This window comes from Eumetopias jubatus, unplaced genomic scaffold (assembly GCF_037043125.1).
Source record: "Eumetopias jubatus isolate StellerSeaLion01/CBP00866 unplaced genomic scaffold, mEumJub1_p1.0 scaffold_6, whole genome shotgun sequence".
Lineage (NCBI taxonomy): Eukaryota > Metazoa > Chordata > Mammalia > Carnivora > Otariidae > Eumetopias > Eumetopias jubatus.
This window is the reverse complement of record NW_028274812.1, coordinates 98,313,549-98,328,021: the sequence shown is the minus strand read 5'-3', so window position 1 is coordinate 98,328,021 and position 14,473 is coordinate 98,313,549. Positions and strand designations below refer to the sequence as shown.

Sequence of the window (14,473 nt, the reverse complement as noted above, 5' to 3'; positions counted from 1 at the left end):
TTTGTTTTTTCTTGGTAAGAATCATCTCCTTAAGTTTGCATTTTAAGGAGATGAACTAAGGAATTCCTGGAGAAGACCAGGTAGAACATTGAACATTTAGATTTAAAAAGCACAGGGAAAAATGCAAGCTCTTTCTAGAAGAAATTTGGTTTCCTAAGGCCAATAATGTACAAGCTGTCGGAGATAAACAGGGGACATTTGGGTATTGGTAAAAGAATAGGGGAACTTTCAGTTGCCTATAGAGCTGTGTTTGTGGTTTCGCAAAGATGTGTAACATAAGGACCATTGCTTTCAGTTCGATCCAAAGAATTGGATTGTAACTTAAATGGCATCAGAGGTTCTCCACCTATCCAACTCTCGTATCCTCAGTTTGCTTTTTTTCCCCTCTGGGTACATCATTCTAACTTTACATATTTGTGGCAGTATTGAATAGCTTCTGTTGGGTAAAAGATGAATCAGCAAGGACGGTACGGAGGATATCAACTTCCCCAAATCTAGAATCACTCACAATCATGGCCAAAAGAAAGAACCAACAACCTGCATGTCCCAGGCAGGCAGAAAGCCAAGGCCAGTAATGCCAAACCAGAGGAGCAGGAAGGCAGTAGGTGTTGCTGGGAGAGAAGGGATCAGTAACCAGTGGGTCTGGATTTAGAAGGGAAGGACAGTGTGATTTTATTTTTTGTGTGACTGGGCAGGCAGAGATTTGGAAGTGCGGACTCTGGTAAGAATTTTCACCTTTTGCTGGCTTCTGCCAGTTTTTCCAGGATCCCCTGGGCATGATTGGTATCTGCCAGTTTCCCCTTGACTGTCTAAGGAATAATGTAGCAGTTTATCAGAAAATCCCTCAGTTTCGTTGACTCATGGGAGGGCCCTGCTTAGAAGGTAGAGAACAGGGTGTCTGTAAGGCCATTAACTTGGCAGAATTTGGTTGATGTTTAGGTAGTCTTTTAAAGTTCAGACGAGAAGGAGTACCCAGTCTTATAGTCTTGTTTTAGGCACCTACCTTTTTCTCTTTTTAATTTTTCTTAACTTATTGCAATGAAATCTTTCAGTGAAATGGTTTTGGAACTTTGAAACCTTTTGGAGGCATCTGCATGCCAAATGAAATGGGTATCCCATTCTGTTTAATTTGGGAACTCGTGCTTTCAGGTCTACTTCTTAAATGATCTTATCTAACTGGAACATTCCCCATAATGGCCATTGTATTTCTAGGTCACGATTCCTCTAAGGGCTGGCAGCACGTCGGTAGGACCCTAGTCACAGAGTTAACCCACATCAGCCTTCTTTTGGGGCACCCAACCTGGTGGTTTCCAAGCCAAGTGCCTCAGGACACAAAACAAGCTTAGGAAGATTTTGTCGTTTTTGCTAGGTATCTAAAATTTCTGGGACTGTAGTTCTTAGACATGAAATAAGCAGGTGTGCCAGAAGGTGGCATGCTTGACCCTTCAGAATTTAGGGATCTTCTGAGCTGAACGAATACCTGAAAGGGATATGCCATGGGGCTGGGGATTGGGTGTGTTTTACAGTGTACCTTGTTGCCTGGAAAGTTTCTTGAGATTGGTGGGTGACCTAGTGCCAGGCTAACCTGTCTCACGACCAACTTATCCCATCCCAGGAGTGTTCTTGAGGTGGTGAGCACTTCTAACGGCCTTTAAATGCTCGACCCATCCCCATCAATTCTTGCAGCTTTTTGGCCTCCCAAGATCCCCACTAGCGACAGGCATTACACAAAACCAGACAGACAGACCTGTGCACTTGGGTGTTTTGGCAGCACTGCATCTCAGCCATAGGAGGGCCCTGTGCCCACCGCCACCAATTCCTGCAGCGCATGGCTTTCCACCAGGGACTGTGGTCTGCGGGGCTAGGGGCTGGGCTCCAGGCATAAGCACCTGCCAGCTCAAGCCATCCTGCCCTGTACAGGAACGCTATTTAGATGGGGAGCTTGAACGTCAGTGACGACAAAAAACTCCTGAGAGGAACTTACCCATGGCCCTCAAAATGGTGAGGAAGACAGTGAGCTCAGAAGGTTCACAGGGACCACGCCTATGTTCTCATCGTCCCCAGATGCTGCCAGAAGTTCCCTTTGGATCCTTTTGCTGCCGCCGAATCTGTTAAATGACAAAAATTCAACGAAGTAAATTTTAATTGTCTAACTGGCTTTAGTAAACAAGTCCTGAATTGGGCAGCATCCCATCGAACAGGTAGAGGGGAGCTCGGAGGAGTTGCACAAAATGGAAGGTTTTTATAGCAGGAGGGTAGGGGCAGGAAGGGTTGTTCCAGGCAGTGCTGCTTTCCCTGAGAGGGAAGAGCAGGGAGTCATACCATGCAGGCTCCCTCATCTTCCTTTGGGGGTGGAGAGGGCCCATCAGAAGATTTCTGACTGACTTGAAACTGCATTTAGATTAGGTATTAGGCCCTGGTTTGGGAACTCTGTCTAAGTGACACCATTCTGGGCTTGCAGTTTTCTCTTATCATGCCTCTATCATTTCGAATTTACTGAGATGAATTCAAAAATAAAAAAGACTAAAGTGTAAGATAAACCCTCCCCTCTAAATATGTAAGGATTTTAAATGAGTTGAAATATCCTTGTAACTGGTAATTTTGTGCTTTCTTTCCAGATCAACTGGTGAGACTGCAGTTACTGCTTTTGAGATTGACAAGATGTACACCCCTTTGTTTTTCGCCAGAGTGAGAAGCTATACTGCTTTCTCAGAGAGGCCTCTGTAGGGCTTCACATCCAGTCCTCTGTCACTGTTGCATGAGTAAAAGTATATAGAGCAAAAGAGCACCTAAGTTATAAATGTACATATATATATATGGAATTGGAACTTATTTTACATTGTTAGAGTTCTTTTAAGAAGAGTATAAATTGATTATTTTTTTTATTTAAAAGGGATAGTTGATACTTGGGGTATTTTGTTTTGAAATTAAGAAGTTGAGATTACAAGTTGTTTAAGCACATTTATGTTGTGAAAAACCTTCAAATGAGCTTTAAATCATGTCCTTTTTCAAGAGGATTTCTGAGCAGATTTCTGTCACATAAGTCTCCTTCCGCCTGATCATCCCAATATTTACTTGCTTCAGGGGAGGGCTCCACTGGATCAGCATTTCTTTCACGCATGACATAGCGTCTTTGCACTAAAGACTCAAAATGTGAAAACTTGTTCTGAATTTGTTTGAAACTGTTTGACCAATAAAAATAATAAACATTTCTTTCAAGAAGATATCTTTGGGTGGCCTTTTTTAAACGTCAGAGTCATAAACAGCCCTAGGGTAGCCAGCAAAGGCTTAGGAGTCTGCCTCCTTCCATCTGTGGTCTCTGCAGCCGCACGACTGTAGGTCTCCACCCCCCAGCAGAGAGCCCTTCAGCCAACTCGGCTGGGCATCTCTGTTCCTGAAAGAACACAGCAGGTGATCGCGTCAACCCAGGCCCAACTCTGTCCAGAATTAAAACGGGGAGAGTGCCTGTGTTGCCTCCCTGGGGATGGTGCCATTGCTTTGTGGTCTCAGAGTTGGTGTCTGGCAGACCTCTACCAGAGTCAGTTCTGTTCTCGGCGGTTCACACACAGCTAGGGTTGAAGGCGCACACACTTTCAGAAATCAGCATCTGCGACCCAGCCCCAGCAGCCTCTCCAGATCTGCACCCGGCTGTCAGCCCTGCTCTGCAGCTGTATCATGAAGAGAGTGGCCCGAGGCCTTCTCACACTGGCCGGCCTGCCTGCCTTGGAAGCCAATGACCTGGTTGATAAAGACAGTCCCCTGTACTACGACTGGGAAAGCCTGCAGCTGGACGGGATGATTTTCAGAGGGCTCCTGTGCATCGCTGGAATCTTGATAGCCTTGAGTGGAAAATGCAAATGCAAGTCCAATCAAACACAGCCCCGTACCTGAGAAGGCCATTCTGCTCATAACTCCAGGCTCTGCCAGTACCTGCTGAGCACAGGACCAGCTTCGTGGCACTCTTGATATCAGCTCCCATGCTGTTCTCTCTCCACCTAGGGGCCTTACCCTCCACGATGGCCTCTCTCCCCCAGGGTGGGCCCTTAGGCTCCCTTCTGGTCAGGAGGCTGTCCAAAGCTTATTTCTAAATTAAACTGTCTCATCCCTCAAAAAAAAAAAAAGAAAAAAATCAGCATCTGCCGCCACAGATGCTTTCAAATTCATATTGACATTAAAAGATGCTTCCCCAAGTTCCTGCAATTCGATGTGGGACAGGTCTTTTAAAAAGCTAATGCATGTTGGCACCTGGGTGGCTCAGTTGTTAAGCATCTGCCTTCAGCTCGGGTCATGATCCCAGGGTCCTGGGATCGAGTCCCACATCGGGCTCCCTGCTCGGCAGGAAGCCTGCTTGTGTTCCTGCTCTCGTGATCTCTTTCTCTGTCAAATAAATAAATAAAATCTTAAACAAACAAAAAAAACTAATGCATGTTATGTTAAAGGTGAAAACCAGACATCCAGAGTGCATGAAAAGAGACTACTACTTAGGTTGGCTTTTTGTAATAATCTGAGAAACGGTGTTTCCCTCAAGTTAGAAAAGAGGGAGAAAAGCAAAAATGCCTAAGATAAGGCAGCTCTTCATGACGTGACCAGTAGTTTTGGTATGCAAGTTAAAAGGACATCTGATTAGGACCTTGTCAAATATAGCTTGGAAAGTATATTCCTAAGGAGAGTGGGAGTCGAAGAGTCTCTGTTGTTTTGCCACCATGGCTGGATTAGTCAAGACCTGCTGCAGCCAGCCAGTGGATACCAAGTTCAAAGCTTTCCTTGTGCCTACTAAAGCAACTCTTACGTACTTAACTTGAAGCTGAAAATAGTATTTTTTCAAATTATATTTTCTGTCCATTCAGATTCTTTTATTTTTAAATATTTATTTTAGAGAGAGAGTGCGGGGAGGGGACGGGCAGAGGGAGAGAGTGAGTCTCAGACTCAGAGCTGAGTGCAGAGCCCGATGCGGAGCTCAGTCTCATGACCCTGATCATGGCCTGAGCCGAAACCAAGTGAGATGCTCCAAGTCAGACGCTTACCCGACTGCACCACGCAGGTGCCTGCCCCAGTACACTCAGATTGTTAATAGAAAAGCAACATACATTTATTGTGAGAATATTAGAATATACAGAGAATCAAAAAACATCAAGATACACCCAAAGATAACCAGAAGGAATTTTTGCTGTGTAGCCCTCTTCACCTGTTCTCTGCAAATCCTTCGACAGAAGCCTTTTAACTTCAGTAATGTCCTTCCTTTGCTCTATCTGGACATTACAGAAACCTGCAAATACTATGGGAAGCTGACAAAGCAATAGGTACAGTCACTCCTAAAGAAAATCAAACATTTTCCAGAAGTTGCATTTTTCCTCCTGCTTGAACTGCTCAGATGTCCTCACGGGGAATCTGGCCTAAGCACTAACTGTGGAGTCAGCTCTTCCTGTGGTGTTTCCTCCACAGCCCCCTTCTCACACCTTAGTGGAGGGCAAGGTAGGAGGGCTTGGGGCTGTTGGGGGCTCTCCTTCCCTGAGACTACACAGCTGGATACTGGTGAGAACCAGCACTAACACTCCACCTACTTTGCCAGCGCCCCCGTGTGCCACCCCCAAATTCCCCTGCAAACCTGCATCATCTAACACTTTTGCCGCAGCAGGTGTCCCCCGCCGAAAGCAGCTTCTGCCCCAGCACACCCTGTAAGCAGCTCTGGCAGGGACTGACACCACGCCAAAGTGACTCCTGCCATGGGGAGAGGGAGACAACTCAACATGCCAATGGAGCCCCCCACCCCCAGTTCCAAAGGCAGAGCCTCTTAGCTGGCTGTGCAGGGAAAAAGCCCCACTGCTTGGTGCACCCATAACTGTGACAGAAAGATTCATTTAGTCTGACTGCCGGCCCTGCCCATCCGTGAAAGCCTCTGTAGACCACAGGGAGAAAGCCCTGCCCTTCGGAGGGCCCACAACTACAGCAGAAAGGCTGACTTAGATACCTAGTCTGACTGCTGATCCCATCCACCTACAAGCCCCAAACTGGTATCAGGCCCCTCAAGAGCCCAGGGACCAAACCCTGTGCCGTGTGCCTGCAGCAGGCGAAGTGGGTCATTGCTGCTGACTAGGGGAAGGCAAACACAGCTCAGCCACACAGCAGAGCACATGCAGTGCGTCCATGGGGACACTCATGGAGCACCTGGTTCTGGTGCCCAGGGGGCACTGCATTCCAGGACACACCACAGGACACAAGGCTGCAACTTTCAAGACCAGGAGACGTAGCTGATCTCCCTAATCCATAGAAACAAAAACAGAGACTAAGACAAAATGAGGACACAGAAGAATATGTCCCAAAGGAAATATAAGAAAAATCACAGCAAAAGAGCTAAATGAAACAGAGAAGCGTTATGCCTGATAAAAAATTCAAAGTAATGGGGGCACCTGGGTGGCTCAGTAGGCTAAGCATCTGCCTTTGGCTCAGGTCATGATCTCCGGGTCCTGGGATCGAGCCCTGCATTGGGCTTTCTGCTCCGCAGGGAGTCTGCTTCTCTTTCTCTCTGTCTCTCTCTCCCTCTGCCCCTCCCCACTGCTTGCTCTCTCTCTCTCTCTCTCAAAACCAAAAAAAAAAAAAAAAAAAAAATTTCAAAGTAATGACAAAGATACTCACTAGACTTGAGAAAAGAGTGAATGGGGCGCCTGGGTGGCTCTGTTGGCTAAGCGTCTGACTCTTGAACTCAGCTCAGTTCTTGATCTCAGGTTCATGAGTTGGGCTCCATGCCAGGCCTGGAGCCTACTTAAAAAAGAAAGAGTAGATAAACTCACTAAGAACTTAAAGAGGAAATACAAAAAAGAACCAGAGATGAAGCATTCAATAACTGAGATAAAAATTAGAGGAAAAGGGCAGCAGATCAGAGGATGCAGAAGAACAAACAGATCAGTGATCCAGAAGATGGTAAGGAAAGCAACCAAGCTGAAAAGAAAAAAAATAAAAAATAAAAAATTAGTATAGGTTAAGGGAACTCACCAACATCATCAACCCTAATAACATTTGCATTATAGGGATCCCAGAAGGAGAAGAAAGAGAGAAGGGGGCAGAAAATTTACTTGAAGAGGGGCACTTGGGTGGCTCAGTTGGTTCAACATCTGCCTTTGGCTCAAGTCATGATCCTGGGGTCCTGGGATCAATCCCTGTGTCGGTCTCACTGCTCAGCGGGGAGCCTCCTTCACCCCCTGTCTCTGCCCCTCCGCAACACTTGTGCTCTCTTTCTCTCTCTCTTTCAAAAAAAAAAAAAAAATCTTTAGAAAATTTACTCAAAGAAATAATAGCTGAAAACCTCCCTAAATGTGGGGAAGGAAACAGACATTCCGGTCCAGGAATCAGAGAGAGCCCCTTACAAGATGAACCCAGGCGGTCCACACCAACACACATAACGATTTAAATGGCAAAAAGTATGATAAAGAGAGAATTTCAAAGCAGCAAGAAAAGGAAAAAAACAACAACAAAAAACGTTATATACAAGAGAAACCCCATAAAGCTATCAGCTGGTTTTTTTTTCCCCCAGCCAAAACTTTTAATATGTCATTATGATCCCTTCTGGCCTACACAGTGCTGAAAGGAAAAAAAACCTATAACCAAGAATACTCTATCCAGCAGGTCATCACTTAGAATAGGAGAGATAAAGAACTTCCCAGACAAACAAAAGCTAAAGGAATACATCATCACTAAAACATCCTGATAAGAAACATTAAAGGTGGGGCGCCTGGGTGGCTCAGTCGTTAAGCGTCTGCCTTCGGCTCAGGTCATGATCCCAGGGTCCTGGGATCGAGTCCCACATCGAGCTCCCTGCTCCGCGGGAAGCCTGCTTCTCCCTCTCTCACTCCCCCTGCTTGTGTTCCTGCTCTCGCTGTCTCTCTCTGTCAAGTAAATAAAATCTTAAAAAAAAAGAAACATTAAAGGGAATTCTTTGACTGGAAAGAAAAGGCCATAACTGGAAAAAAATTATGAGAGGAAAATATTTCACTGGTTAAAAACAAGCATATAGTAAAGGTTGCAGATAAATCACTTATAAAGCCAGTATGGAGGTTAAAACAAAAAGTAGTAAAATCAATTATTTCTACAAAATTCACTCAAGGGATACACAAAATAAAAATGCAGAATATGATATATGCATAAAAAGTGGACGGGGGATAAAAATTTAGTACTTTTAGAATGTGCTTGAACTTAAGTGACCATCAACTTAATATATAATTGCTGTACACAGGAGACATTATATGAATGAAATGATAACCACAAAGCAAACCATATAATGGATATACACACACAAAAGAGAAAGGAATGCAAGCATAACATTAAAGAAAGCCATCAAACTACAAGGAAAGAGAGCAAGAGAAGAAGAAAGGAACAGAAAATACCTACAAAAATAACCAACACAATGAACAAAATGGCAATAAGTACATATTTATCAATAATTACATGTAAAAGGACTAAGTGCTCCAATCAAAAGGCATAGGGTGACTGAATGGATTAAAAAAAAAAAAAAAAAAGACCAGGGGCGCCTGGGTGGCTCAGTTGGTTAAGCATCTGCCTTTGGCTCAGGTCATGATCCCAGGGTCCTGAGATAGAGTTCCGCGTCGGGCTCCTTGCACAGTGGGGAGCCTGCTTCTCCCTCTGCCTGCTGGTCCCCCTGCTTGTGTGCTCGCTCTCCCGCTCTGTCAAATAAATAAATAAAATCTTAAAAAAAAAAGACCCATATATATGTTTCCTATAAGAGATTCACTTCAGACGTAAAGAGACATACATACAAAGAGAAAGCATGGAAAGAGATATAGCATGCAAATGGGAGTGGCTGGGGGGCAGGAGTCAATGTAGCAATACTTAGATCAGAGAAAATTACTTTGAAACAAAAACTGTAACAAGAGACAAAGAAGGGCATTATTACATAATGATAAAGAGATCAGTTCAGGGGCGCCTGGGTGGCTTAGTAGTTGGGCATCTGCCTTTGGCTCGGGTCATGATCCCAGGGTCCTGGGATCAAGCCCCACATCGGGCTCCCTGCTGCACGGGAAGCCTGCTTCTCCCTCTCCCACCCCCCCTGCTTGTGTTCCCTCTCTTGCTGTGTCTCTCTCTGTGTCAAAAAAAATAAATAAAATCTTAAAAAAAAAAGAGAGATCAGTTCAACAAGAAGGTATAACAATTGTAAATAGCTATGCACCCAACACTGGAGCACCTAAGTACATAAAAGAAATGTTAACAGGCATAAAGGGAGAAACTGACAGTAATACAATAATACTAGGGGGGGGGCGCCTGGGTGGCTCAGTTGGTTAAGCGACTGCCTTCGGCTCAGGTCATGATCCTGGAGTCCCGGGATTGAGTCCCACGTCGGGCTCCCTGCTCAGCGGGGAGTCTGCTTCTCCCTCTGACCCTCTTCCCTCTCGTGCTCTCTATCTCTCATTCTCTCTCTCTCAAATAAATAAAATCTTTAAAAAAAAAAAATACAATAATACTAGGGGACTTTAAAATTCCACTCACTTCAATGGATAGATCATCCAGACAGAAAATCAGTAAGGAAACAGTGTCTTTGAAAGACACATTAGACCAGAAGGCCTTAACAGAGATATATATAGAACATTCCATCTAAAACCAATAGAATACACATTCTTTTCAAGTGCACATGAAACGTTCTCCAGGGTAGGTCACATGCTGGGCCACAAAGCAAGTCTAAATAAACTTAAGATTAAAATCCTATGCATCTTTTCAGACAGCATAATGAATCACAAGAAAAAAAACAAGCACAAACACATGGAGGCTAAACAACATGCTACTAAACAGCCAATGGTCAATGAAGAAATCAAAGAGGAAATTTAAAAATAGCTGGTGAAAAAGGAAAATGAAAACACAACAGTCCAAAATTGTTGGGACACAGTGAAATCAGTTCTAAGAGGAAAATTTATACTGATACAGGCCTACCTCAGAGAACAAGAAAAATCTCAAACAATCTAACCTCACAGCTAAAGGAACAAGAAGAGGGAGAACAAACAAAACCCAAAGTTAGTAGAAGGAAAGAAATAATAAAGATCACAGCTGAAACACAGGAAATAGAGACAAGCAAATAAACACAAAACCAAAAGAAATGATCAATGAAACTAAGAGCCAGCTCTTTGAAAAGATAAACAAAACTGATAAACCTTTAGCCAAATTCATCAAAAAAAAAAAAAAAAAAGGGAGAGGACACAAAATCAGAAATGAAAGGGGAGATAACAACCGACACCACAGAAATACAAAGAATTAAGAGACTACTCTGAAAAATTATATGCTAACAAACTGGACATCCTAGAAGAAATGGATAAATTCCCAGAAACATACAATCTCCCAAAACTGAATCAGGAAGAAACAGAAAATCTGAACAGACTGGTTACTAGTAATGAAATGGAATTAGTTATCAAAATCTCCCAACAACAAAAAATCCAGGACCAAATGGATCCACAGGTGAATTCTACTAAACATTTAAAGGAGAATTAATATATATTCTCCTCAAACTATTACACACACACACACACACACACACACACACACACTAGAAGGAAGGAAAGCTTCCAAATACATTTTATGAAGCCAGCATTACTCTGATACCAAAGCCAATGACACTAAAAAAATAGAAAACTGCAAACCAATATCCATGATGAACATAGATGCAAAAATCCTCAGCAAAATATTATTAGCAAACCACATTCAAAAATATATTAAAAGGATATCTTTCACCACGATCAAGTGGAATTTATTCTGGGGATGCAAAGATAGTTCAATATTTCAAATTAATCAACATGATACAACACATCAACAAAACCAAGGATGAAAATCCTATGATCATCTCAATAGATACAGAAAAAGCACTTGACAAAATTCAACATCTGTTCATGATAAAAGCTCTCAACAAAGTAAGTTTAGAAGGAACACATCTCAACGTAACAAAGGCCACATATAACAAATCCACAGCTAACATCATACTCAATGGTGAAAACTGAGAGCTTTTCCTCTAAGATCAGGAACAAGACAAGGATGTTCACCCTCACTAATTTTATCCAACATAGTACTGAAAGTCCTAGCCACGGCAATCCCAGACAAGAAAAAGAAATGAGGCATTCAAATTGGCAAGGAAGAAGTATAACTGTCACTATTTGCAGATGACATGATACTACACATAGAAAACCTAGACTCCACCACAAAACTATTAGAATAAATGAATTCAGTAAACTTGCAGGCTACAAAATTAATACACAGAAATTGGTTGTGTTTTCATGCACTAATAATGAAGTAGAAGTAGAAATTATGAAAACAATTTCATTTACATTTGTACCCAAAAGAATAAAATATCTAGGAATAAACTTAACCAAGAAGGTAAAAGACCTGTACTCTGAAAACCATAAAGCCCTGATGAAAGAAACTGAAGATGATATAAACAAATGGAAAGATATCCTATGCTAATGGATTGGTAGAATTACTATTGTCAAAATGTCAGTACCACCCAATGCAATCTACAGATTCAATGCAATCCCAATCGAAATACCAACAGCAATTTTCACAGAACCAAAGCAAATAGTCCTAAAATTCATATGGAGCCACAAAAAAACCCAAATAGCAAAAGCGATCTTGAGAAAGGAGAACAAAGCTGAAAGTTTCACAACTCCAGATTTCAAGATATGTTACAAAGCTGTAGTGATCAAAACAATATTGTACTAGCACAAAAGCAGACACATAGACCAGTGAAACAGAATAGAGAGCCCACACACCAAAAAATGCTTTTATGGTCAATGAATCTCAAGAAAGGAGGCAAGAATACACAATGGGGAAAAGACACCAATAAATGGTGCTGGGAAACCTGGACAGCTACATGCAAAAGAATGAACCTGGACCACTTTTTCACAGCACACACAAAAATAAACTCAAATGCATTAAAGACCTCAACGTGAGACATGAAGCCATAAAAATCCTAGAAGAAAACAGGCAGTAATTTCTTTGACATCGGCCTTAGCAATATTTTTCTAGATATGTCTCCTCAGGCAAGGGGACCAAAATCAAAAATAAACTATTGAAACTACATCAAACTAAAAAGCTTTTGCACAGCAAAGGAATCCATCAACAAAACAAAAAGGCAACCCACTGAGTGGGAGAAGAGATATGCAAATGATATATCCGATAAGAGGTTCATATCCAAGATATACAAAGAACTTCTACAACTCAAAACCAAAAAAGCAAATAATCCTATTAGACAATGGACAGAGGACCTGAATAGACATTTTTCCAAAGAAGACATATAGATGGCCAACAGACATAAGAAAAGACGCTCAACATCACTCATCATCAGGGAAACGGAAATCAAAACTACAATGAGATACCACCTCACACCTGTCAGAATGGATAGAATCAAAAAGACAAGAAACAACAAGTGTTGGTGAGGATGTGGAGAAAAAGGAACCCTTGTGCACTGCTGGTGGGAATGTAAATTGGTGCTGCGACTGTGGAAAACAGCATGGAGGTTTCTCAAAAAATTAAAAACAGAAATACCATATGACCCAATGATTTCACCCCTGGGTATTTACCCCAAGAAAACAAAGACACTAATTAGAAAAGATATATGCACCTCTAGGTTTATTGCAGCATTGTTTTCAATGGACAAGATATGGAAGCAACCCATGTCTGTCAATAGATGAATGGATAAGGAAGAAATGGTATATACCTATGATGGAATATTACTCAGCCACAAAAAAGAATGGGTCTTGTCATTTGCCACAACATGGATAAACATGAGGGTATTATGCTAAGTGAAATAAGTCAGATAGAGAAAGAAAAATACCAGGTGATTTCACTCATATTTGGAATCTAAAAAACAAAACAAATGAACAACAAAAAACCAACCAACCAACCAAGAGACTCTTAAATGTAGAAAACAGGGGCACCTGAGGGGCTCAGTCGGTTAAGTGCCTGCCTTCGGCTCAGGTCCTGGGATCGAGCCCTGCATCGGGCTCCCTGCTCAATGGGGAGCCTGCTTTCTCCCTCTGCTGCTTCCCCTGCTTGTGCTCTCTCTTGCTCTCTCTCCCACTCTCTGTCAAATGAATAAATAAAATCTTAAAAAAAAAAATACAGAGAGCAAACTGATGATTGCCAGTGGGGAGATGGGTGGGGGGAATGGGAAAAATACACGAAGGGGGTTAAGAGGTATAAACTCCCAGTTATAAATAACTCATGGAGATGAAAAGTACAGCATAGGGAATATAGTCAGTAATATAATAACATCATACGGTGACAGATGGTGACTACACTTACCATGATGAGCACTGAGTATAGAACTGTTGAATCAATATGTTGTACTCCTGAAACTAATATATCATTGTATATTAATTATACTTCAATAAAAAGCTGGAATTATATTGCACAATGCTTTGTAGGCTTGTTTCTTTACATAATAATACCACATACATCACTTCAATATATATTCTATTTTTTCTAAGTAGGCTCCACACCCAGCATGGACCCCAATGTGTGGCTTGAACTCATGACCCTGAGATCAAGACCTGAGCTGAGCTAAGAGTCGGACACTTAACTGATTGAGCCACCCAGGCACCGCTCAGTATATATTCTTACTGGCTATATAGTCCAACCTTAATCTCCTCTTTAGACATTTCTGTTTTCTAACTTAGTGCTGGTATAAATGTCTCTGGAATGAACATTCCTGTGGCTAAATCTTAACACACATCCTTAACCATTTCCTTAGGATGTTTCCAAGAAGTAGAAATGTTGAATCAAAGGGTGAATGTTTTTAAATATCTTAACCATTTCTTGTTAAATAACACACGCAGTATAAAAAAAATCTGGAAAACATACGAGCACAAAGAAAAAATGTGAATTACCCGTAGTCACTTCACCCAACAAAATCCACTATTTACTTTTTGGTGTTAATTGTTCTGGTCTCAAATATTTTTGTGAGATTTTTTTCACTCCTACAGTGAAATGCTTCTAGTTCTGTCTCCTTTAGCTGATGGTCTTATGCTCTGAATCTTACAACCTAGCCAGTCATTTCCCCAGTAGTGGATGCTGTTGGCAAAAGCTCTAGGTAACTTGACCATGATGCCAATAAATATGTGAACTAGGGCTTGCTGCGGCTTCTGTGGCTACAAAGTCTAATTGGGATCAGAAGCAGATGCTGGGACAGTGGGATTGGCCATAGTCTCACGGGGGCCATCCATCAGTCGCTGTAACCAGTTGTGATAGCCACCTATATCCAAAAAGGGATGTCCATCTCTGGTTATATATGGTGAATGAAACCTTCACATTTGACTCCACTCTTTCCTGAAACCCTGCTAAAATGGCAATAAATAAAGTGCAAATCCCCAAAGACAAGGAGAACAGGAGAGGCACCATCAATGGACAAGAGAGGGTAGTATTTGGGAAGTAGAAAGCAGAGGGACAAGTGACCTCGTGGTTTTGAGCCTGGGTTCTGGGTGGAAGTGCT

At 42.3% G+C, this 14,473-nt stretch overlaps 2 protein-coding genes across 3 annotated transcripts in view; both read left to right on the top strand.

Moving 5' to 3' along the window:
* The window catches only part of FBXO9 (F-box protein 9), a 40,118-nt gene extending 36,894 nt beyond the window's left edge, over positions 1-3,224 (top strand). For both annotated transcript variants that reach the window (XM_088023935.1, XM_088023934.1), the window contains one exon: positions 2,619-3,224. In XM_088023935.1, coding sequence (XP_087880061.1) covers positions 2,619-2,727 — 109 coding nt within the window. In that variant the 3' untranslated portion in view covers positions 2,728-3,224. The remainder of the gene's footprint in view (positions 1-2,618) is intronic.
* Positions 3,225-3,675: 451 nt separating this feature from the next.
* FXYD4 (FXYD domain containing ion transport regulator 4) lies at positions 3,676-3,937 on the top strand. Its single transcript, XM_028097307.2, is given in 2 exon segments — positions 3,676-3,869; positions 3,871-3,937. Coding segments are annotated over 2 exon segments (261 nt in total).
* Positions 3,938-14,473: the final 10,536 nt, after the last annotated feature.